The sequence below is a fragment of the Phyllobates terribilis genome, unplaced genomic scaffold, assembly GCF_046119375.1.
Source record: "Phyllobates terribilis strain yellow unplaced genomic scaffold, ASM4611937v1 Scaffold_2__4_contigs__length_985480577, whole genome shotgun sequence".
In the NCBI taxonomy this organism is placed as follows: domain Eukaryota; kingdom Metazoa; phylum Chordata; class Amphibia; order Anura; family Dendrobatidae; genus Phyllobates; species Phyllobates terribilis.
The window spans coordinates 431,226,732-431,252,438 of NW_027362762.1; the positions used below are offsets into that span (position 1 = coordinate 431,226,732).

The 25,707-nt window shown below is 42.9% G+C and overlaps 1 protein-coding gene across 1 annotated transcript in view; it reads left to right on the plus strand.

The window, feature by feature from the left end:
• The window catches only part of VPS53 (VPS53 subunit of GARP complex), a 267,635-nt gene that overhangs the window by 214,639 nt on the left and 27,289 nt on the right, over positions 1-25,707 (plus strand). The window contains exon 20 of the mRNA XM_073665297.1: positions 22,322-22,459. Within this exon, the coding sequence (XP_073521398.1) occupies positions 22,322-22,459 (138 nt within the window). The remainder of the gene's footprint in view (positions 1-22,321; positions 22,460-25,707) is intronic.

Here is a 25,707-nt window from a genome sequence, read left to right on the forward strand (position 1 = left end):
TGGAACCCTCAAGAATCTCCCTGGACATGGGGGAAAGAGGAAAATTGACAAGAGATGTCTTCAAAGGTTGGTGCGAATGGTGGAAAAGCACCACGTCAAACATCCAAAGACTTTAAGGCCTACCTGAAGTCTAGAGTCACAGTTTCAATAAGTACCATACGCCGCACACTAAGCCAAGCAGAGCTTTATGGACAATGGCCAAGGAAGAAACCATTGCTGAAGAAAAGTCATAAAAAGGAATGACTGATCTTTGCCAAAGAGTACCTTGATAAACCACAATCCTTCTGGGAAAATGTTCTGTGGACAAATTAAACAAAAATAGCTTTTTGGCTATGCAAAGCAACAGTTTGTTTACAGGCGGCGCAGTGAAGCTTATAAGAAAAGAACACCTGTCAATAGTTAAGCATGGTGGAGGATCCATAATGCTGTGGGGTTGCTTTTCTGCGTCTGGTACTGAAGGCCTTGATCATATCACGGGAATCATGAAATCAGAGAATTATCAAGAGATTTTAGAGCGAAATGTACTACCCAGTGTAAGAAAACTTGGTTTGAGCCGAAGATCATGGGCCCTCCAGCAAGACAATGACCCAAAGCACGCATCCAAAAGTACACAGGAATAGTTGAAAAAGAAAAATTGACTGTTTTAAAATGGCCACTAATGAGTCCTGACCTCAATCCCATTGAAAATCTTTGTGATGAGCTGAAATCTGCCATTGGGTAGAAAAAATACTGAAAACATTCAAGAGCTTGAACAAACTGCAAAGGAAGAGTGGGAGAAAATTCAAGCTGAGAAGTGCAAGAATCTTATAGATGGCTACAAGAAACATTTGGAGGCTGTCAGCCTAAGGTTGTGCAACTGAGTATTAATCAGGGGTGCCTTTATTGCTGGACATGCTGTTTATTCTGTTTTTTCTTTGAAATTGCAACATGGAAGTTGAAAAACTATGTTTTATTGTTGTATTACTTTGGACCACTAATTAGAAAATCCTGAAGATATAACTTTGGTACATTTCCATATATTTCTGAAGATATTGTACAGTCTATGAAAAAATGAAGAGGTGCCAGTTATGCTGAGCTTCACTGTACATAGCTATTATATAGTCAAAATACATGTTCCCATTTTCATTTTAACTAAATGGTCACTATAGCCTTGGACTTCCCGATGAAAAGCTTGGGTTGGTATAATTCAGACTTACTGAGAACGTTCTGTGGCTGCGGTATCATTTTATGGGGGAACCAAAATGCATGAACGGCTCCAGGGTGGTTGGTGAGGAGGGCACTAGGTGGTTGAATGGAGGGTAACTTTACCTTATCCAGTACTAGTCCATTTATAACCTGAATTCCAGTCCACAGCAGCAGTTATGCAACCTCTTGAGCTTGCCTTGGTGATGTGCATTTTGGGAAGCATAATCCTTACACTAGTCCCTGTATAATAGTATGATGTACAAAGTCTAACATCCCACTGCATTACAAATCTTGGAATGGTGCAGCTCTGGACCACCATACAGAATGTAACTCATTACTGGTGCCATATTACTAAAGCGCCGTATGTACCAAATGTACTCACATTCTTAGAACTACAATGGCCACAGCATATACGTTCAGCTTCACTGAAGAGGTAAATGGATTTGTTACATTACATATGGCTGTCCATACTGACAACCCTGCGTAATTACCAGACTTGAAATCTGCCTTCCAGTTACTATTCTGGGCTCCTGGAAACATATCCTCTAATTCTAGTTTCAAAGCCGAACAATATATAAATGCTGTCATTGCTGCTGAATACATTGTCTGCATCTGCTATGTAACTTAAGTTGAAAGAATACATGTAGCAATATACACTTTTACAGAGAATCACTATGGGATAGCAGACCTTTAATAAATAAAGGGAAACCGTTCAGTTCTGCGCTCTATTGTCGGAGCTGTATGTTTTACCATGCATTAGGAAGTATTTTGAAGCATTTGTTGTGCAAATGCACAACAATTGTGAAAATCAAACTTTTTAAGCAAATCTACATTGCCATCAATCATTCATGTTTCCTAAAACCTTGTCTTTATCCATCGATTGCTTTTTCATTTTTACATACAAGCGGCCAAATGCATGTCATTCAAAAGGTTTGGAATAAGCTGTGTATACTAATCCATGCTTCCTGCCTGGCACTTCTATTTATACTGCTGTATTTAGCTTCCTTTTTTGTACTTTATGCTTGCGCCAGACAAACATAAACACTGTACAGCATTTATCAGCGACTATAAAAACAGTAATATATTACACGCAAGGAGATGGCCAGTCAGAAGCTCTCTGACCCTCCATAATGCTGAGCTGCAGGGGATGTCATGTTGACATAGTGTGGCTGAAAGTTAGAAATCCATTTGATATATATCTTCCTTTGAGGGAAATTAAAGCCAACATTTTGTGCTGTTTGGAAGCAAACGACTCATAAAATACTGACTGTACTTTTTTGCTTTTATTTTTTCTATTTATTTTGCTTGTATAGCACCAACATATTCTGCCGCGTTGTACAGAGATCATAATCATTTCTGGTCGCCCAATAGAGCTAATGTCCTGGTATCAAACCCATCCTACTGCCTATTTATATTAGACTGTTTACCAAACAAAACAAAATTAGCAAAATTGGAGTTGTCACCTTTCATAGAATCTTCATCCATGGCTGCAGTTTGTTAAATAAACCTCACTTTATTCGTTCTCCCATGACAGCACCACGAGAGAGGGAATCCACCCACCAAGGACAGGAAACCTACAGGCTTAAAAGGGTCGGTCCTCCCTCTCGTCTCAGTTTGATTTCCTGTCCTTGATGGGACCCTTCAGCCTTACCTGTAGATGCCTTGCCTGACTGGCCGGGTTTTAGTGGGGATGCCTTCTCCACTCCGGCTGGCTCAGACGTTGGTGCCACGGTGGACTCAAGGGGGTCTGCACCGTGTGCGCGAGCCTGGAAGCAGCTCTCCCTGACTGGGAGGAGAAACTCCGGCACAGCCCAGCAACCCCTGCTGCCCCAGAGCTCGCTGATGCTCTCCGGACTCCCCCCTCCCCCCCACGTGGTGCACCGTGGGGGGCGTGGTTACAGGCCGGTATCGCGGGACGCAGGTCCGGGGGCTTGGCCTCGGCTGACACACTTCCGGGTCTGCGTCCTCCTGAGCCCTAACGTGCTGCGGCGGCAGGATGCCGGCGAGGGGGAGCGCGTCAGCAGGGGCAGAGGGGTGGGGCTTGGGTCGCGGTCACGTGACCCAGAATTCTTCAGTGCCCGGTATAAGTATGAGCAGAGTTCACTGTAAGATTGCTTCCTGTTTGTCTGCCATGATAGACGTGCAGCAGGAGCACGAGCTACAAGAGCAGCTTCAGCATCAGCTTCTTTCTGGGAAGCACCATGAGGGCTCGGCAAAATCCCTGATTAAAACCCGTCGCCCTCACTCTGGCAGTCGGAGTGACCAGTCTGGAGTCATGCCTGGGGGCAGCCAGCGGAGCTCTGGCAGACTGGAAAATTCGGCAACCTCTAGGGAAGAACCCTCGGCTGCGAGAGATCCTTTGTCCATCCCGGTACTAACCTGTTGGTGGGGTAAGTGATCTTCATGAAAGTTCACTAGGGTAATAGCGTCCCCTTCTTTTTCCTATCTTTCAGGGGAAGAAGTGTGCCTCTAAAGTAAAAGACAAAGAGTGCGTTTTATGTAGAGCCCCATTAGCAGACGCCTACCCTAAGAGGCTCTGTCAGTCATGTATTAGAGAAATGGTGACTGAAGAGACCCCCAACCTCTCAGTGGAGTTAAAATCCCTGGTTAAAACAGAAATCTCCAAAGCCCTGGCAAGCAGGAAAAGTCCGGTGGACTCCCCTTCAGACAGTTCCCCGGCTTCGGAGGGTGAAGTTAGCTCAGGGGCCTCACCTGAGTCAGCATCCTCTTCAGAAAAAAGGCTCAAGTCGCCATTGCTTTCCCCTGAATGAGGTGGACGTCTTAGTGAAAGCAGTCCGCTCTACAATGGGAATTGTAGATACAAGGGCGGAGAGATCGGTGCAGGACCTGATGTTTAGGGGACTGGACGAAAGAAAGAGGAGATGCTTTCCATTGGTGGATAAGGTCCAGGGATTAGTGTAGAAGGAGTGGAAAAGGCCAGAAAAAAAAGGGTTCCCTTCCTCCTTCACTTAAAAGGAAGTGTCCCTTCGGCGAGTCATCTTCCTCTTCATGGGATAGAGTCTCAAAGCTGGACGCTGCCATTGCCAAGGCCTCTAAGTCATCCTCTTTACCATTTCATGATATAGGGGCTCTAAAGGACCCACTTGATAGAAAGGTAGATGCCTTCCTCAAGGGGGCTTTGGAGACGGCAGCAGAAACCCTCATGCCGGTGGTAGCATCAACATGTACCTCCAGATCTCTTATGGTCTGGCTGCAGCAACTGGAGTCCCAGCTAAAGTCTAAGGTTTCTAGAAAGGGCATCCTATCTAATTTCCCATTAATCCAGGGCGCAGCGGCCTTCTTGGCAGATGCCTCTGCAGATGCGGTGAGGTTAGCGGCCAGGTCAGCGGCCTTGTCCAACGCAGCTCGCAGGGCCTTATGGCTAAAATGTTGGCAGGGGGATCTCCAAGCTAAAGCAAGACTTTGCTCCATACCTTGTGAGGGGGGTTATCTTTTTGGTTCATCAATGGACGAGATATTGGAGAAGGAAGGTGCACTATAAAAGGGTTTCTGTCAGTTCCCATACCATCGTATAAGCGTTCTTTCCGGAAGAAAAAGTTCGTCCAGAGAAAATCAACTAAAGAACAGGATAGATACGAGCCCCGCAGGGGAAATGGTAGAGGGATATTATTTGGTTCCTCCCCCCAGGGACCCTGGAAGAAAGGACAATGACTTGTTCCCCAGGTGGGGGGAAGGCTGTCACCCTTTCTTCCCGCCTGGGAACGTATTTCCAACAACAGTTGGATCCTAGGTCTGGTCAATTCTGGGTTAAGGTTGGATTTCCAATATGCACCCCCACAGAGATCTATGGTAACCCCCTCTCGTTCCTCCCCCGTGCAGCAATTAGCTCTGGAATCGGAAGTCCAGGAACTCATACAGAAGTCTGTCTTGCGGGAGGTTCCGGGTCCAGAAAAAGAGAAAGGGTTCTACTCCTCTCTCTTTCTGATCCCAAAGCCCGATGGTTCCTTCAGAACGATTATAAACTTGAAAGCCCTAAATACGTATTTGAGAGTGCCTTCGTTTAAAATGTAGTCTTTAAGTTCCACAATAAAACTTCTTTTTTCTGAGTGTTACATGGCGGTTCTGGACCTTAAGGATGCGTATTGTCACATACCCATTCATGAGGGATATGAGAAATACCTCAGGGTGGCAGTTAGATTGCAGGGGGTGGTAAGACACTTTCAGTACGCGGCCCTTCCTTTTGGTCTGGCGGTTTCTCCTAGAATTTTTACCAAGGTCATGGCTGAGGTTATGGCTCATCTTCGGGAGAAAAATGTGCTTATCATTCATTACCTGGACGCTTTCCTGGTGGTGGGAAATTCCTTTCTTCATTGTAGTACACTTTTGGAGCAAGTAATGGGTGCTCTAAAAGACCTTGGTTGGTTGCTAAACTTTAGAAAAATCTAGACTTAAGCCCATGAAGACCCAGCAGTGTTTGGGTGTCGTGCTGGACTCAGAACTGCAGGAGTTCCGTCTTCCAGACTCAAAGATTAGGAAGATACAGCTCCTGGTGGAGGCTGCTATTCAGAATCCCTCCATGTCTCTCAGAAGAGCAATGTCCCTGTTATAAACTTTAACTTCATGTTTCCCAGCAGTTTTATGGGCACAGTACCATTCCAGGACCCTGCAGTGGGAAGTTCTGCACAATGAGTTTATCCTCAAGGAGCATCTGGAGGGTATTTTGACCTTGTCCCCCCGATCCGTTTTATCTCTTCGGTGGTGGATGGATGTTCGGAACCTGTCCAGAGGTGTCTCATGGGTGATATATCCATCTTGTGTTGTCACCATGGATGCAAGTCCCACAGGTTGGGGAGTCCATCTAGAGGAAGAGATAATCCAGGGTGTCTGGTCAAGGGAGGAAAGAAATATTTCCTCTAATGTTAAAGAGTTGTTAGCTGTGGAACGTGCTATAAACGGCTTCCTTGTGTCCCTGCAGGGCCAGGATGTCAAGATTTTGTTGGACAACCGGGTTGCTGTGGCGTACTTCAACCACTAAGGGGGACCAAATCAAAAACTTTGATGAAGGTTTCAGACCTGTTGCTACAGTTGTCGGAAAAACATCTCCTCTCCCTTACCTCCTTGCATATAAAGGGAAAAGAGAATGCCAAGGCGGACTTTCTGAGTCGAAACACGCTAAAAGGAGGAGAATGGGTTCTCAATCAAAGGGTCTTTTTTCAGATTACTTAGAGTTGGGGACTCCCTGTGGCAGATCTGTTCGCCACAAAACAGAATCGAAAACTGGAAGTTTTCTGTTCCCTGAACCTGAGGGAAACTCCTCTAGTAGTAGACTCCCTCCTAATCCCCTGGGACTTCAGCCTGGGTTATGCCTTCTCTCCGTTGTACCTTCTTCCAGCTGTCATCAGGAAAATCAGGGCCGACAAAGCCAGAGTGATACTGATAGCCCCCTTCTGGCCCAAGAAGCCTTGGTTCTCCTGCCTGAGGGAGATGTCCGTTTCAGATCCGTGGGTCCTTCCGGAGATTCCGGATCTCCTCTCTCAGGGGCCGGTTTTCCATCCTCACGCCCCGAATATACACCTGACGGCGTGGAATTTGAGAGGGCGTTATTGAAAAGAAGGGGTTTCTCATCAAATTTAGTGGACACCCTCTTACGTAGCAGGAAAGTTATCACCATGCACATTTATGCGAGAACCTGGAAAAAATTCTTAACTCTCTCGGGGGGCTAAGGTGGAGGATGGGGCCCTTGTGGGACAGATCTGGAATTTCTTCAGAAGGGGCTAGAGCTAGGTTTGTCTACAAGTACCCTAAAGGTACAGGTATCGGCTCTGGGAGCCTTACTTAGCTGTGAGGTAGCGAAAAATTTGTAGGTTTCTCAGTTTATTAGGGCATCTTTTAGGTCTAGACCCATCTCAATTTCCAACTTGATGCCTTGGGACCTAAATTTGGTCTTAACAACATTAACTGGCCCTCCCTTCGAGCCCTTAGATTCGGCCTCCCCAAGAGACATTTCATTTAAGACCGCTCTTCTGGTAGCACTGACTTTGACTAGGAGAGTAAGTGATATCCAGAGTCTCTCCTCGGTTCCACCGTACACTCAGATCCTGGAGGATAGGGTCGTCTTCAAACCAGATCCGGCGTATCTCCCTAAGGTAGCACCCGCTTCCATAGAACCCAGGAAATTGTTCTACCTTCCTTTTGTCCCAACCCCCAAAATCCTGTAGAGGACAAGCTACACACCCTAGATGTTAGGAGGTGCATAATCAGATACCGGTCTATCACTAAAGCCTTTAGAAAGAAGAGATCCCTCTTTGTTTGTCACCAGGGGGTTAAAAAAGGTTATAGGGCCTCAAAACCCACCATTGCTCGTTATATCAGGGGCGCTATTGCTCTGGCCTATTCATCAAGTGGGAAAGAAGTACCAGAGGGTCTGAGGGCCCATTCTACTCGGGCCATGGCGACCTCCTGGGCGGAGAAAACGGGTGTCTCCATAGAGGAGATATGTAAGGCTGCTACCTGGTCCTCTCCAAATACATTTTTCAAACACTATAGGTTGCACATGGGTGAATCTTCCGAACACACCTTTGGGAGAAGGGTGCTCCAGGCTGTGCCCCCCCCCTAGATTCTCCATTCTCTGTAATTCTCTCGTGGTGCTGTCATGGGAGAACGAATAAAGTCTTAGTTACTTACCGGTAACGTGATTTTTCGGAGCCCATGACAGCACCCTAATATTCCCTACCTTCACGTTGGTGGGAGCACTCCCTTTTATTTGGATATTCACTCACTCTTATAAGGTGTTTTGGAGTGGTTGTATGGATATATAGGTATTTGGTTGTTGCCTCTTTTTTTTTGGGGGGGGGGGGATAAGTAAGTAAGAAAAAAAAAAAAGGAGCGTAAGGGTCGTTTTGTTCTGTATATCTTATGATGTTGTGTTCTTACCCTGACGGTTATCTCATGCTCTGTTAACCAAACCAACAAGGTGTTCCATTTACCCCGGCTGAGCTCGCGGGGCACTGTCGACGTGAAGTCAGCACAACAGCCAATACCTGACACTGGGAGCAGTGCCAGAGACAGCGCGCTGGACCCAGGGACAGTAAAATGTAATTTTTTTGGGGGGTAGAAGGGGGTTTTTAACAAATTGCAGCATGGAATGAAGATTTTCTGAAAGGAGACACCCCCTTTTAAAGTAAAAAAAAAAAAAAAAAGACTAGGTGCAAGAAATGTATCAAATAAAAAATATATATCAATACTCACCTGCTCAAACTCGTCAGCACCAGTGCTATACTGGAGGTGTCTGCCAGTCTTTGCTTGCTGGTTATTACATGTTATACTTGCACATGACCACTGCAGTCAGTCGTTGCCCTCAGCACTTTTGAGCTGTACATGCAAGAATAAACGCGAATGCCCATGATTGTCAGTATTAGGCCACGGCCCCACTATCAGTATTTGGTCAGTATTTTTTCTCAGGAGTGGGTGATGAATGCAGAATTGGTGACTTGTTTCTATTATACCTTTTCTCTGATTATTCCTCATCTGGTTTTGGCTCCCACTCCTGAGAAAAAATACTGACTGAATACTGATAGTGGGGCCGTGGCCTTAAACACAATGATGCATGGCACGTGATCGCTGCATCAAAGTCAAGAAACCAGTAGGGACTGCCAGAGAGATAAAGCTAGAGCTGAGTATTTTTGTTTAGCTACTTTTCCCACATTTAGCTATTCTATTTTTTTAGTTCCTGGATGATCCCTTTAGGTAACAGTATACTCATGATGTTAAAGCACTTTTAAAGGGACCTGTAATCTGATTCATGCTGCCTGAACCACAGGCAGCATGAATCAGATGCTGACTATGTGATTGCAGCCATGTATATTGTACTTTGAAAGCATTACACCGTTTCAGAGTAATCATACATATCTGGTAATGAGGGGTGAACTCCATTATGGGGTATAAAAGGAAGACACCTTCTCCCTTTTCACTATACGGCATCTTACCGCTACATCTATCCTGAGCACACCCCTCATTACAAGATATGTGGACCTTTTTGGGCATTTTCTGCTGTCTTGATTCATCTGTTTATGTGCTTGCATTATCTATTCAATAGATTGGCTTCTCCATAGTCCCTTTTACCCCTTTACTTCTTTACTCTTATTTATTTCTTTACTCCTACTTTTATTTTTCATTTTTATTTTTTATTTTCCTCCACCGTCACAACATATACTGTCTAAGTAGATTCTCCCTTGGTAGGGGATTAGTGACACCACTCTGCTACAATGGTACTATTAAATAGCCTATGTATTTATCAAACTTTATTTCTTACCCAAGAATATTCCTCTTTTTTTCTGTATTATTTTGCGTAGCTTCACATTGTTCTATCTTTTGTATGTACAAACTATGGATATACCGATAACATTATGTATGATATATCTTACTTTGTTTATGTTTAGCAAAGGCCCCGATAAAGACCATATGAGGTCGAAACGTTGGCCTGCTTATCTCCTATGGGGTTTTTCTGAATAAAATATTCCTTGCATCTACATTGGAGTGCCGAAGTTTCTGTTGTTGCTTCCACACTGCCTGTTTTTGAGCGGCATAAATCTGATAAGTTCCCTTTAAAGTCAATATGTAATCATAAAATGGCCTATTGTCCTTTTTTTTAACATTTTAGGCTATTTTTGTAATATCCCAATCTAATTGAAAAGTAAAAATGGCAATCCTGTGAATTTCACACTGGCCACTGGGGCTTTTTTAGATTCCTACTTCCTGTCGTTTGGGAAATTCTCACGTCCATTAGCCACAATGGTCAGACTCTGACCCTATCTTTTATATTGAAGCATTTAATGAGCGCGTGAAAAGGTTATTGTGAAGGGAAAGGAAGCCGTATCAGTGACTATTGGTAATGGTGGATCCTGTGTTATCAGCTGTGTATAGTGTTACCTGTCATTGTTATCCTGCCGCTGATAATAATGCGCCTTTCTATAAACGCCTCCTGAAAAGACAGGAACTAGAAGTCTAAAGAGTTCCACTGTACTTCGTGAAAATTAGAAGGTTACAAATTTTTATTTTTGAGATCGTGATATGTAAAAAAAAAAAAAAAAAAAAAAAAGACAAATTAAAAAAATGAATGTAACACAAAACCTGATTTAAACAAACCTTTCCTGATGATAGTTTCCCTTTAAACAGTGGAGTCAATATGTTTAAAATTGAATAATAATTCTTGTAGTTCAGTAATTGTTGCTTTAGGTGGGCAAAGGCGTCCAAAACATATAACTGTCTTGTGAAGCATACCCTTACACGCGGGAGCCAAGTAGTTTTGTTTTTCCCTAAAATGTACCCAAAAAGTAAGATTAGAAAATTATTATACTTGTTGAAAGATTAAAAATCTGCGGTAAAAATTTGTTGGCATGGTTTTCTGTTTGTCAAGTTCTCTTTGTGAATTTTGGAAGCCTTTATTGCTTTTTTTTAAGTTTTTTAGTTTCATTGCATTTTGGCTATTTCCTTTCCCCGTTTCCATTTTTACGGTCCTAGTATTAAAAATGCAGAATGGTTAATTAATCTTGTGTAGAGGAAGCCTACATAAACTGTGCTAGTCTTCTGCATTTGTGGAACCACCTAACTAAGTAGAACAGTCATTTGGTTTCCTCCTTTTATTCTTGAATGCATCACTGAGCTAAGCTGCCTTGGAGACTTTATTAGGCTATGTGCCCACGTTGCGGACCTGAAGCATATTTTTTACGCTTCTCCCTGGCGGGAAAATCGCATGCGGATATTACATGCGGTTTTCCCGCCAGGTAGAAGCGTTTGTGAGGCGTCTTTGCATGCATTTCTGCATGCGGGTTATCAAGCACTTCTCCAAGCATCACTTGGAAAAGTGCTTGACAACTTGTTCAGAATGGTAAAAAATAAAAAAATAAACTTTATACTCACCTTCCGATGCATTCTCTGCCCCGTCCGGAGTCTTGAGCGGCTCACGCTGTTGTGTGCAGGACCTGCGGTGACGTCATTGAGTCATGTGGTGGGTCACATGACTCAATGACGTGGCAGGTCCTTCAGACAACAGCGCGACGGAGGGAAAACATCATAAGATAAGTATAAACTTTATTTTTTCTTTTTTTTACAGGTTCTTTGGTACCCAGGTCTGGATGAGAGTCTCCTCTCATCCAGACTTGGGTACCATCCGCACATTGATTCCGCTGCGCTTCCGCAAAATTAATGAACATGCTGCGGATTTTTGACTGCAGCATATATGCTGCGGAAAAATCCGCAGCATGGGCATTGACATTGCGGAATGCCATTGGGGACCATGGGGTGCGGATCTACATGCGTTTTTCAAGCGTTTACGCTGCGGAAATTCCGCAGCATATATGCTTGAAAAACGCTACGTGGGCACACAGCCTTATGGTCTGTAGATTACAATGATGAGGATTAATGTTCTGAGAGCTGACATATACACAGATACTGCTTGCAGGTGTCCTCTTTTCTTTTTGTCCCATTCTTTTTATTCTGTTTGTTTCTCTTGGCAGGAACTGGTTAGTCACTTCACTGCTTGTAAGACACATTCACCATTGTTTGTGTCATGTTTTGCTGTTTAGTTTTCCTAAAAGCAGAACCCTCTGGCATTTCTATGGGTTTTAATTTTTACATGCAGTGATGGCTTTTTGCATTTACATCTCCAGACATCGTGGATGACTTCATCTTAGTTGTCTATTCACTTCCTTCAATCGTAGCCTAAGCAAGAGTATTCTTTGTACTGAGCACTTTTCCTGTTAGGTGAATGTGACGCGCCCCCTGGGACATATTCCTTTTTGAGGGGAATACCCGGCACCGGATCAGATGGGGGGGGGTTGTAGTCTCCGAGCGGCTGTGACCCGGTCCCGTGCCCAGGGCGTCAAGCTCAGTGTGATGTGGCAGTTCTACAGATGTTACTAAAGTTCTTTTGTGTCGACTACGCCACCCGTTGTGATGCGGTCACTGTGGCCGCCGCTGCAGCAGGGTCCGCTGAGGCTGATGGTGGGTGCGCAGCTTGGTGGGATAACCCCCAACGGGAGGGGTATAGCCTCAGAGGGGACAGGCGCAGAGGATGGGGGTTGTGGTGGTGTAGTGCAGACGGCAGTGAAGACAGAGTCGGGTTGTGCAGTTAAGGGTGTTTACTTACTGCAGATGTTGTACTGGTCACTCCAGCTGCTAGTGACCACCCGAGCCGTGCTGCGTCCACCAGGTCCTGGATCCAGCCAACCCCTAAACAAGTCCGGAGCGTGGCCCTGAGCTCTCCCTCTGTCCTTTCTTCAGCCGTCCCCACCAGTGATCCACCTAGGTCCAGCTCCCTCGGGCCTTCTGTTGGGACACCCTTGGCCCTGGGTTCCCTGACCCTTCATGTGGTGTGCCTTCGGGGTGAATGTGGTGGGTGACCGTGACAGACACTGCCCACGGTCTCCGGTCTCTGGCTGGGGATTGTTTTTACCCCCACCAGCTTGGGTTCCGGTACCCTGATGCTGACTCCTCACCCGGTGCTCTGATTTGGGTTCTTGGGTCCCTTCTCTTCTGTGCTCTGGGTCTTTCTCTTTTCTCCTCTCTCACTCTGGGTCTTGGTCTTTCTTCTCTCCTCTCCTAACTTGTTTTCTGCAGCTGATCCTCTCTGCATCTGACTCTCTGCGTCTGACCCTGATTCTAGTTGGTGCCCACCTTATATATCCCTCTATGTGTGAGCTCAGGTGACCAGCACCCAATGAGCTCCTAACTTTACCCAGGCTGCTCCCCCTATCTGCCCCTACACTACATGGGATGTTCCACCCCCCTCCCACTCCAGCCAGGAACAGACTCGGTCGTACCTGCACATTTCTAAGTGGGAGTACCGTCGGCCTGTTCCTCGGAAATGGGATGTGTGTAGTGCATGCAGCCTACCGAGCTCAGTTCCACTCTCCATCCTTACCCGGGAGTGGAATATCACACCTCTGGGTTGAGGTGCAATACCCCTGTAGCAGCCGAATCCTCAGGGTGCTACAAATGTACTCCTTTTTCAAGTACAAGTCAATTGGTTAGTGGGACAGGGGTTTAAGATGGAGGGGAGTGGGGGGTAAGGTTTTAATTCTCAATAATCCCCCTTTTTAACGTAATGCAAACAACATTACTGCATTTAAGCAATGTGCGCACGATTCGTATTTGAAGCAGAAATTTCCTGTGCGTTTCTGCATCTCCTTGGCAGGAAAAACGCATGCGTTTTTTATATGTGGATTTGATACATTTTTTACATGCGCTTTTTGAAGAGTTTTTGCACATCAGTGAATGCTTTTTGGAGTTAAATAAAGTTATTTGATGGGACATTGCTTAAACCTTGGATTACCATCGGAACTGGGGTGAGTATATTGGTAAATTTGAATGATTAAAGAATGTGTCTGTTGTATTTCAAATAAAGTGTTTGCTCTGTGTGTTTATTTAACTCTTTACTTTAATTAAGTTTGGTCATGAAAAGGTCTGATTGACACCTTGCATAACCAAACAAAAGAGCTAGGTGTCAGCTAGTCCCATTCAGCCAATCTTCATTAGCATTTCTATTCATGTAATTTGTGGCTGCTGTGAGCTGCTATTTTTAGCCTGGGAAGGTGCCATTTGCAAACATGGTCCATGGCCATAATTAACATCTCACAGCTGGTTTGTTAGCCCCTATGTCCCCCCGATCAGCACTCAGCAGTGCTTTGGACGCAGCATATTTTTGTTGTGTCCAAAACGTGGTGTTCTAATGCCGCACTTTTGTTGTCGATACATGTGAATCCACCGCATATAATGACACTTCAGTCGGTCAAAATCTGCAGCAGAGACTGGCGTGTCCGCTACAGAAATTGACATGCTGCTGGTGAATTGGGGTACGTGGCCACAGTCAGGAGCCGCTGCAGGTTTGATGCTGCGTGTTTATACAGCATCAAACCCGCAGCGTCCAGATGTTACAGCGTAGTGGATGAGATCTCTAGAAATCCCATGTCCACTATGCGTGCATCAGAGGCTGCAAATCACCCGTGGACGCTGACATGCAGCTTGTCTTTCAGGACCACAGCATGTCAAATTCTCTTGCGGAGTCGCTAGTGTCCGCAACAGAAATTTGACCACTAGAAAGTATTGAATGCGATAAATCCGCATGGTTCAGTGAACACGTGGATTTACCTGCGTTCAATAGAATGCAACGTTTTGGATGCAGAAAAAACATGCGTCCAAAGTGCTGCTACGTCTGAATTATGGGCACAGATCCTAAAATGTAAAAAAATAAATAAATAAAAAAAAATTGCGCGGCATTTTTATAGCCAACAAAGGGAAAGCTGACCGCTTGGGGCTGATATTAGTAGCCGGGGAAGGGGCCATTAGCCAACAATGTTCCCTGGTAATTAATATCAGCCCACAGCTGTTTGCTTAGCCTTTCCTGGCTAGATTACAGGGGGACCCCAGAAAAAAATTGACGTGGGGTCCCCCTATAAAATCTAACCAGAAAAGGCTAACCTAGACAGCTGCCGGCTGACATTAATAGCCATGGAAGGGGCCATGGATAGTAGCCCTCTCCACGTCTATTAATATCACCCCTCAGCAGTCCCAGAAATGACGCATCCATAAGATGCGCCAAATCTGGCACTTAGCCTCCGCTCTTTCCACTGCCCTGTAGCCCGCTCCCCGCAGTATACCGCCAGCCGCCTGGAGCAGCTCATCGCCATCGGGGACCAAGAGGACACCAGGGGCCGCCTGACAGGTGAGTGTGAGGTTTATTTTTTATTTTTACTTTTTTTTTTTTTTTTTCTTTTACCGCGGGCTGGGCAGAGCAGACTACTGCTCCTCCCATCCACGCCGCTCCCACTGTTATCAGCGAAAGCCGCGGTCGGATGAGAGGAGCAGTAGCCTCCTTTCCCGACCCGGGTACCACCCACAACGCGTTTCCAGCGCAAATTCGCGCCCATTGACTTTCATTGAAACACAGTTAATCCGCATGTATTGATATTATACCTGCATGTTTGCTGCGATTCAGTGCAAGTCGATGGGCGCGAATTCGCGGCGGAAACACTCGAACAATGGTCTTGCTGCGGTTTTTGATGCAATGCGAATTCGGAGCGGAAATCTCCGCATTATGTGCACAGCACATCCGGATTCCCATTGCAATACCTGGCAGACCTATTAACAAGCGTTTTTGAGGTGGGAAGCCTGCCGCGAAAACGCATCAAAAACGCAACGTGTCAACTTAACCTTAGAGTGGTGCTTTAAAATTTTGTGAATACTTCAGAATTTTTCATATTTCTGCATAAATTTGACCTAAAACGAAGTCAGATTTTCACAAAAGTCCTAAAAGTATAATGAAAATCAAATAAAAGAAATGTGCAAAAATGATTAGACATTGTCATTTTTTAATGAGGAAAATTATTCAGTATCACATCTGTGAGTGGCAAATGTATGTGAACCTTTCAGTATCTGTTAATACCCCCCCTTGTGCAACAATAACTTAAAATTTTGAGCAATTGTTGATTAGTCCTGCACATTGGCTTGGTGCACATCGGCTTGGAGGAATGTTAGCCTACTACTCCCTACAAAACATCTTCAACTCTGTTATGTTGTTGGATTTTCTCCCATAAACTTCTCACTTTTATATCTTTTCACAACATTTCTATAGGATTACGGTCAGGACTTTAACTTGGCCATTCCAAACTTTATTTTTATTTTTCTTTCATCATTCTTTTGTACTACTACTTTGGTGCTTTGGATTTTTGTCTTCCTGCATGAACCACATTCTCCTTGAGATTCAGCTCATGGATAGAGGTATTGACATTTTCGTTTAGAATTTCCTTGTTTAATTTTATAATTCGTTGTTCTATCAAAGATGGCAAACTGTTCTGGACAAGGTGCAGTAGGATAGGCCCAAACCATGATACTAATGCCACCGTGTTTCACAGATAGTGTGAGGTTTTTATGGTGGAATGCAATATTTTTTTTCTTGAAACTACACTTCTCATTTAAACCAATTTTTCCCTCATCCATCCACAAAACAATGTTCCAATAGCCTTCTGGCATGTAAAGATGATCTTTAGCAAACTGGGGATGGTAGAAATGTTGACTTTTTCCTTGTAATTCTGCCATACACACCATTGTTGTTTGGTGTCTTTCTGATGGTGGACTCATAAACATTAAAGGGAATAGGTCAGTAGGATCAGTCCTCCTAAGCCGTCTATATGGGCATGCAGGCCATAGGAAGCTGAATAAAAGGATACCTTGATATCTGTGATCGGATGTCTTATTCCAGAGACATCCACGTTTTTCTTTCATGTAAATAATATGTTAAGATCTATGGGCCAGACTTGGATCTTCCAAAAAATCTGCCTCCAGAGCGTATTTTAAATGAAAGGGTGATTTACCAGTGTGAGCCAAGTAATGATTGACACTTTCATAGTGACACACAGCTCTACAGTGAGATCAGAATTAACACAGTACAGCAGAAGTGAACTTTTTCTTATTACACACATTTGCAGCAGCAGTAGTCCTCTCACAGTGCTGGCTACTCTACTGCGGTGCTGTGCCTGATTATAACCAACACAGTACAGCAGAGTTGAACCACCATTTTAAAAACTCCTTCCCTCTAAATGCTCAAAAACACATTCAAGAAGTTTATTAACCCTTCAGGTGCTTCATAGGAATTATAGCAATGTGGAAGGAATAAATTAAAATTTGACTAATTAGACTGTATAACATTAGACTTGAGTAAATGGAAAATTACATTTTTTTTTTCCACTAAATGTTGCTTTGGCCCCCAAGTTTTTACATTTTCAAAACGGATAATAGGAGAAAATGAACAGTATAATTTGTTACGCAATTACACCTCAGTAGGCCAATACTCCATTTGTGGTAGAAAACTACTTTTGAGACACAGTGCAAAGCTCAGAAGGGAAGAAGCACCATATTAGAGTTCAGATTTTGCTGGAATGGTTTAAGGGTGCCTTGTCACATTGGCAGAGCCCCTGAGGTGCCAGAACAGCAGAAACCCCCCATAAGTGACCTCATTTAACAAACTAAACCCCCCATTGAATTCATATAGGGATGCAGTGACCATATTGATACCACGGGTGTGTTACAAAATTTTACCACCAAAATTTAGTTTTGGTCCTAAATTTTATATTTTCACAATAGGAAATGGGTAAAACTGACACCAAAATTTGTCCCACAATTTCTGCTGAATGTAAAAATACTCCATATGTGGTTGTACACTCCAGCTTAGCCACACGGCGAGACTCGGGAGGGACGGAGTGCTACTTGCCTTCTGGAGCACAGATTTTCCTAGAATAGTTTGCGGACTCCATACACAGAGTCCCTAAGTGCTAGAAGAGCAGAATACCCCCCTCAAGTGACCCCATTTTGGAAATTATATTCCTTTGGGAATTTATCTACAGGTGTATTGATTATTTGACTCCATGGTTGTTTTCCAGAAACAAGCAGCAGTGGATTGTTGGGTGAAAATTGCAAATCTGCTATTCTTGTGCCCAGTACGTTGTAGTGACCAGTACATTATAGTGCCCGTATGTTGTAGTGCCCATACATTGTGCCCAGCTCATGCTTCTGGAGACATGGACCCCGTAAATTAAGCAGGCTCTCATCACTACAGAAATACCAAACATCTGGACGCTAAATGTGGTTTAGGCACACTGTGGGGCTCAGAAGCGAGTGGGGCATTTGGAAGCACAGAATTCGCTGGATTTATTTTGGGGGGCAAGGAGCCAATTTCGCTTTTCCAAAGCCTTTGTACTACCAGTAACATGGAAGCCCCCTATATTTCCATTAACAGATGACGGACCTGAGTGGGAACTTGCATTTTTTGTAGCTTGAGTTGAAGCTTTTATTGGGTACATTTTACATAACATTTTGGATCAAGTTTATCCTGCGCTCTACGCTGAGCACTTACATCGGGGTTTCCATCTTAATCTCCGAATGACGTGATTCATATGAAACCCTTGAGGGATCCATTTACTATAATGTGGCAGCAGAATTGCTCTGTACTCCATCTAGCCTCTGTTCAGCGATATCCTTTTCAGTAGTGCACAAAACTGTCCACGACCACACTTTTATGCACGCCTAAAAAGACAGACACCGCCGGATCACAGGCCAGATGGCGTCCAATGTCCCCACCTGCCTAATTATAGGGAATCTTCTGCTGGGGGATTCGGCTGAATCGCATATTTCAGAGATTTACACAAAAACCCTGGTGTAAGCATTCAGCGCAGAGTGCAGGATAAATGTGAGCCAAGCCATTCTGCGATCTTTGGGAAGCAGAATTAACAAATCAACATTAGGTGAAGAATTGGTTCTATTTATTTTTTACGCCGTTCCTCGTGCGGTATAAGTGATTAGACGACTTTATTCTTCACATCAGTGCGATTACAGCGATACCAGATATATATCTTTTTTTATGTTTGGCTGCTATCACACATTAAAAGACGCTTTTTCTTTTTTTTCCAAAAGCAATTTTTTGCATCGCCAGATTTGAAAGCTATAATTTTTCCATATTTCTGCCTACAGTCATGTGAGCATTGTTTTTTGTGGGACAAGTTGATGTTTTTATTGGTAACATTTGCGGGCACATAACAATTTTGATCGCTTTCTATTCCGATTTTTTTGGAGGCAGAATGAACAAAAACCAGCAATTCAGGAATTATTATTATTTTTTTTTTATGCTGTTCCACGTGTGGTAAAATTGATAAGGCAGCTTTATTCTTCAGGTCATTATGATTACAACGATACCACATTTATATAATTTTTTTTATGTTTTGCCACTTTTGCACAATAAAAATTATTTTACTGAACGAAAATTCTTTTTGCGTTGCTGTATTCTGAGAGCTATAGCTCCACTGATGGAGCTGTATGGCGGCTTGTTTTTTGTGGGACAAGATAGCCACCATTTTTATTTACGTTCGTCTGTTTGACCGCGTTTCACTCCACTTTTTGTTTGGCGGTAAGATGACAAAGCATAGTTTTTGCTTAGTTTTTTGTTTTACGGTGTTAACTGAAGGGGTTATCTAGTGTGACAGTTTTATAGGTCGGGTCATTCCAGATGTGGCGATACCTAATATGTGTATATATTTACTTTTTTTTTACATAAAAATACTTATTCATGGGTTTAATATTTTGTTAAAAAAAAATTTTTTCAATTTTTTTGTTAACTTTTTTATTTTACTTTCTTACTTAGTCCCTCTGTGGAACTTTAACTTTTATCACTCTGATCACTGTTATAATACATTGCAAATGTACCAGCATTACAGTGCATTATAACTGACAGAAGCCTATTAGACCATTCCCTGAGCATGGTCTAATAGGCTTTCCGTAGCTGGGTAACCTGGATGTCGTCATAACAATGATCTGGCCCTCTCAATTGCATTGCAGGGGCGCCGATCGGATGGGAGAGGGCGCCCCATCCCTCTCCCGGCCTCCTAAATGTTTCAATCGATATCGATCGCGGCATTTAGGGGGTTAAAAACTGCTGGAGGCAGTGCGGGCACCACTTTTGGCTGTGATAGCTGTCTTTGAGCTGTCATATAAGCTGAGCTCCTGGCGGCGACCGCGCGGGCACAGTTCCTGCACAATCGCCAGGACGTACCCATACGTTCTAGACGGGAACCCCTTCCCAATCAGGACTCAAGGGTATGTCCAAGGTCATGAAGAGGTTAAAGCGAATCTTCCACCACATTTTTCATGTTGAGCTGGACACAGGGTGTAATAGTGGCTCCAAAGTGAAATAAAATGGTCCCCAGTGGGTGTTAGTTAGATACTTTTCACAGAGGGCATGTACTTCTTCTCCCTGCTTTCTGATACCACCCATTTGGATTTAACTTCTTTTGTTTTTGTTTTTAACTCATTAGGTGACAATACTTTGGTAATAACTCTGCAACGGAGAGGTGAAATTTAAAAAAATAAAACAAAAGGTTTTATTCTGCAAACACTGTTACATTTTTTATCCAGTTCAACATAAAAAATTTGGTGAAAGGTCCTTTTTAATAAAGCAAATAATGCTCGATATACTCCCAATCTAGACATCATGTAAGCAAACCAGCAGTGTACATGCACAATGCACAAATTTCTTTTAGGTACTCCATTTTCCTGTTGCTTTCTGATTCTGCTAACAGAGGAAAACAGACACGAAAAAATACCATATTTTTCGGACTCGCCGGACCATAAGACACACCCCTAATTTTGGTGAGGAAGATAGGGTAAAAAATGTTTAATGTTAAAATGGGGGTCTGTCTTATAGTCCTAATTTAGCTTACCGTAGCGGGTGCGAATGCTTCGGGCCCTGGGCTGGGACGAGGGGGTGTCCCGGCGGTGCGAGGCTGCTGGCCCTGGGCTTCAGAAAAAGGTCAGCGGTGATGCAGGAGCGAAGTCCCCGCTCTGTACATTGATTTCCCTGCGGTGGGCTTCAGGTAAATATCCTTCAGAGGTGGTGCATGCACAGCATTATATCTCGGCTCAGTAATGTGTCGAGATCTAAATCTGCACATGTGCCGGCTCCACCAGCCATTTTCCTGCAGCCCACCTTTAGGAAATCAATGTACAGAACGGGGACGCTGCTCCTGCCTCACTGCCGATATTTTCCTGAAGCCCAGGGCCTGCAGCCACGCACCGCCGGGACACGCCCTCCTCCCAGCCCAAGGCCCGCAGCATCGCCCCACTCCTGTCACCTGCAGCAGTGACCCTGCCTCCTATGACCCCGCTTCACCGCCGCAGCCCTTCCCCGGTAAGCTACATTCGTACTATAAAATGCACCCTCGTTTTCGTCCCAAATTTGGGGGGAGAGGTGGAGTGTGTCTTATAGTCCGAAAAATACTGTTACTTTTCTGGCGCTTGCAATTTCTAGAGCTGCCAACAAAACACGTTTATGATTAGTTTGCTCTAAAAGATAAGGTTCCTCTCACATGTAATAATTATGTTTGTAAGGGTTCATTTACATGAGAAGATAATCATTTAAAAGATAAAGAATGTGTTCGGAACTCCTGAACGATGTCAGACAAGTGTTTATATAGGACAAGAGTCGTGAATGAAAAGGTTGAATAGCGATCGTTACATTGTAAGATTGACCATCCTGCACTGTGATCACACAATAATTTGAAGTGTTGGGGTATTTTTATCTTGAATTAATAAAGTATTATACAAACATTTTCGTTCGTACTTTACTAAGAAAATGTAATCGAATTAGTGATAAAATGTTCAATAATCCATTTCATGGTTTTATATGAAAAGTAGCATGTGGTATAATAATGAATAGCAATATGACCTGAATATGTATTATTTCCAGTGCTCCATCTACTACTGAACAATTACCTTGGAACACGATTAACCAATCACTTATAGCCAGATTTAGAATTTGAATTTCCACTCTTCCTTTTAGCCGGTTTAACTGTTGATCAAACAACCTCCATTCACATTACACAGTTTTCAAAAGACGAGCAAGATTTTTTTCTTTGTTTTCTTAAACTATTTGATGCAAGATGGACAAGCACTTTTGGACACGCAGTTCACATTGCACAATCATCGTGATCGATGGGGTGTTACCGGTAGAAGCTGACGGGTTATCCGCCAGTGTAAATGCAGTTAAGAGTCAGCTGCAGGGAATTGGAGTTCCCTGGATCTGTGCTTCCTTGTTGAATATAAATCTTCTTCTTGTAAAATAACCGTTGATGTAATGGGTATATACTATCTATTATGCAATTGGTGTAAATGTGTTCCAAAAGATGTTTTGAAATGCTTTTCTTACATTGAAACGGAACAAGCTTGGAAAATATAAGTCTCGAGACAGTACAGTAACGAGGTGTTTATTTACCTGTCTATTAACTTATAATCCCCTTATTTAATACCTTGTTAAGGCTTGTAAACCTTGTTCAGAAAATATTTATATTAAGTTAAAAATCTCATGAAGTAGTAGTTCACACTCAGTCCCTTCGGCATTTTAGGAGGCTGTAGCACCATTTTTATTTGAGCGCTATGTCTGGCTTCGGATCTCAGTTTCAGGTCAAATCCATCCACTTGAAAGGGTCTTGGCTACTTTTTCAAAATTTGTGTGGCATTTCTAAATCAAATTGCCTACTGTAAAGTTTCTAGGTAAATGCAGTTTTTGTGCGCTTTTATTAATATTTTAGTTCTGCTTCTATGCGCACATTTTAATGCACGTTTAACTTATTTACAGCTTCTTCTCGATACTCACTCTCTGAAAACCGTCCTCCTAGACCTACCATCCATCGGTTCACAAGTAGTGAGGAAAGCTCCAGCAAGTTACACGAAAATTGTGGTGAAAGGCATGACTCGGGCTGAGATGATCCTGAAGGTAAGCGGTTCAGTGAGCCATTATGTTCATGTTATTTTGGTTGTGCATCATATAAACAGTGATAAGTTAAACACATTAAGTTAGCAGAAGGTTTTCTGTCTCCTTTGTAATTATATGGAGGTGGCAAAAACTTTCCTGTTGCCTAATTAACTGAAGGCTAAACTTGGTTGGGTGTCTTAAAGATTTCCAAACAATAACTAAATAAAAAGTTTACTTGATTTTGACTGACCAGGATGAGTTAAATCATAGATGTTATATAGAAAACAGAGATTAAGCATTTAGATATGTGTACTCTGACCAGTTTCAATGGTGACCAATAAATCTGCTTTCATGTATTTTTAATAAAAGGGAGTCCTACTTTTTCATAGTTTGTGTTAAGCCTTAAAGGGAATCTGTCAGTAGGATCAACTCTTCTAAGCCGTCTATATGGGGAAGTAGGTCATAGGAAGCTAAATTATATCGTACCTTGATATCTATGATCTGATGTGTTATTCCAGATAAATTCATGTTTTTCTTAAACGTAAATGAGCTGTTCAGGACTATGGGCCAAACACTGATCTGCATGAGAATCTGTCTCCAGAGCTTACGTGGGGCGTGACCAGTGTGATGTGTAATGGCCGCTCTCACTGCACAGCTGTGTATTATTATAACTGACACATCTGCAAGTTCCTCTCAGCTTCATCTTCCATCTTACAGGCAGACAGCAGGGCCGGATCCAGGTTTTTGTGGGCCCTGGGCGAAAGAGTCTCAGTGGGCCCCTTTAACACATACCACGATTCATGAAGTACAGATACCGCAGAGAAAAAAAAATATTTTATATATATATATATATATAGTACAGACCAAAAGTTTGGACACACCTTCTCATTTAAAGATTTTTCTGTATTTTCATGACTTTGAAAATTGTACATTCACACTGAAGGCATCAAAACTATGAATTAACACATGTGGAATTATATACTTAACAAAAAAGTGTGAAACAACTGAAAATATGTCTTATATTCTAGGTTCTTCAAGGTAGCCACCTTTTGCTTTGATGACTGCTTTGCACACTCTTGGCATTCTCTTGATGAGCTTCAAGAGGTAGTCACCGGAAATGGTCTTCCAACAATCTTGAAGGAGTTCCCAGAGATGCTTAGCATCGTGGCAGGCGCGGGTCCCATAGCGCGCCGGGGTGCCCGATGGCGAGTGGGCCCCCCCGCCTGCTCAGGGCCCTAGCACTTGCCCGGGTGCTGACGCCGGCCCTGGCAGACAGAGTGTAATATTGTTACAATACAGTAGAGCTGTGAGAGCTGCAGCAAATGTGTTTGTAATGAGACAAAATTCAGTTATGCTGTTCTATGTTAATTACTTGTCTTGCATTGGTAATGCCCCCTTTTATTTTAATAAGCTCTGGAGGCAGATTCTCATGCAGATCGGTGTCTGGCCCATATATCTTAACACCTCATTTGCATATAAGAAAAAAGTGGATTTCTCTGGAATAAGACATCAGATCCAAGATATCAAGGTTTTCATTGTATTCAGCTTCCTGAATCGGAACCTGCCCAATCTTTTTCCCCAACATATGAAATCTGCGGGTTTGTCTGACTTATATTGTATGTATATGGTTAGTTTATACCTGACATTAACCCCATGCTTTCAAGTGACTGTACACCAAGGAGACTAAACGTCCAATGCCATTTTCTCCAGTTTAGTCCATAGTACTGAGAAGAATAATTTAGTCATTTAAAGAAAGCCATATTTCATTATATTGATTTTAAAGATGGGCTAGGCTGGGAGATTTAATAAAATTCTTGCCTGACTTAAGATGGAATTTGCTAAATGACTTGAACTGATACTAGCTCTAAATCATGTTTTTCAAACCGTTTTAAATGTATATATGCAAGCATTTTTGCAGAATGCTCCAGCACTCATAAATCACTGCTATGAGATAGATGGATGATAAGGTAGAAGTAAGAACATTTTCTATAAATAAGTGAGATACAGTATGAAGAAGGTTTTTTTTTGGATCTTGGACAAATATTCTGGACTTTTTGAGCTTTTCCCTTCTCCAGGATTACCCTTGAATATTGCACGTGTTATCCAGTAATTGCTAAGTTTAGAAAAATAAATATACATTGGGACAGTTTTATGACCGTCTGAAACTGGTGGCTCAGATCAGTTTAAATAAACCGTCCACGGGAGGAAACCACTTTGAGAACTATATTGCAATGGATGCAGTTTCTGTATTGAAAGCTTTAGTTACAATTAAGAAGAAAGGACCATATGGAAGTGATTTAGCAAATATTTTTTTCCCATGTTAACCAGAACAAGTGTTGGATGTTTATAGAAAGAACTATCCATTTTCAAAGGACATTTTGTACTGCGTAGCAAACAATTCTATACCATTGTTCCTGGTGGTGCATATTTTAGATTCCGTCTTTACTCCCTTTACTTATCCACCACGAATGCCCATTAAGGAAATAATTTCTGTTTCATAAGGTTTGTTGTTTTAGAATCCTTAGTCGTTTGTTGTCATGAATGAAAAGTTGGGATTGAAAACTCACTTGTTTGTAATAAACAATAGGCAGGAAAACTGTTCAAATATAAGAGACATGGTTTTTCTGAGATTCGAAAAAAAAATGTATTATTATTATTTCTATAGAACTGTGCAACTGTTTGAAAATTGTGCCATTTTCCAAGCTACGGGTTGCTCAAAGATGTATAGATGAGTAAACTGGAATTAAAGGGATTCTGTCACCAGGTTTTTGCTACCTCGTCTGAGAGCAGCATGATGTAGGCAAAGAAAGCCTGATTCCAACGATGTATCACTTAGATTACAGGGTGCAGCCGTTCTGACACAGAGTTCTTAGATGTACATCTGGCGACCCTGGTTGAATGTTCCAGGCCTGCTGTCTGGAGTACTCCTGAGAGATGGCATATGGCAATTTCTGGTTCATGAACACTTCTGGGATGATCGTTCCTGGTTAAATGTTATAATTATGGTCAGTACACATGAAAACTAATTATTATAACTGAATGGCAGATATTCTAATGTATATACATCATAAAAAAAGATTTCTCTGGAGTGTTATCGGGTGGGGGGGGGGGGTTTATTAGTTTGTTTGAATGGAAAAAATGGAATCCTTGGAAGATTGTGACAACTTTATTGTATTTTATGTATAACAATAATATACAGTAGTGTTCAAAAGAATAGCAGTCCAATATGACTAACCAGATTAATCACTGTTTTTGGTATAAATTCTATT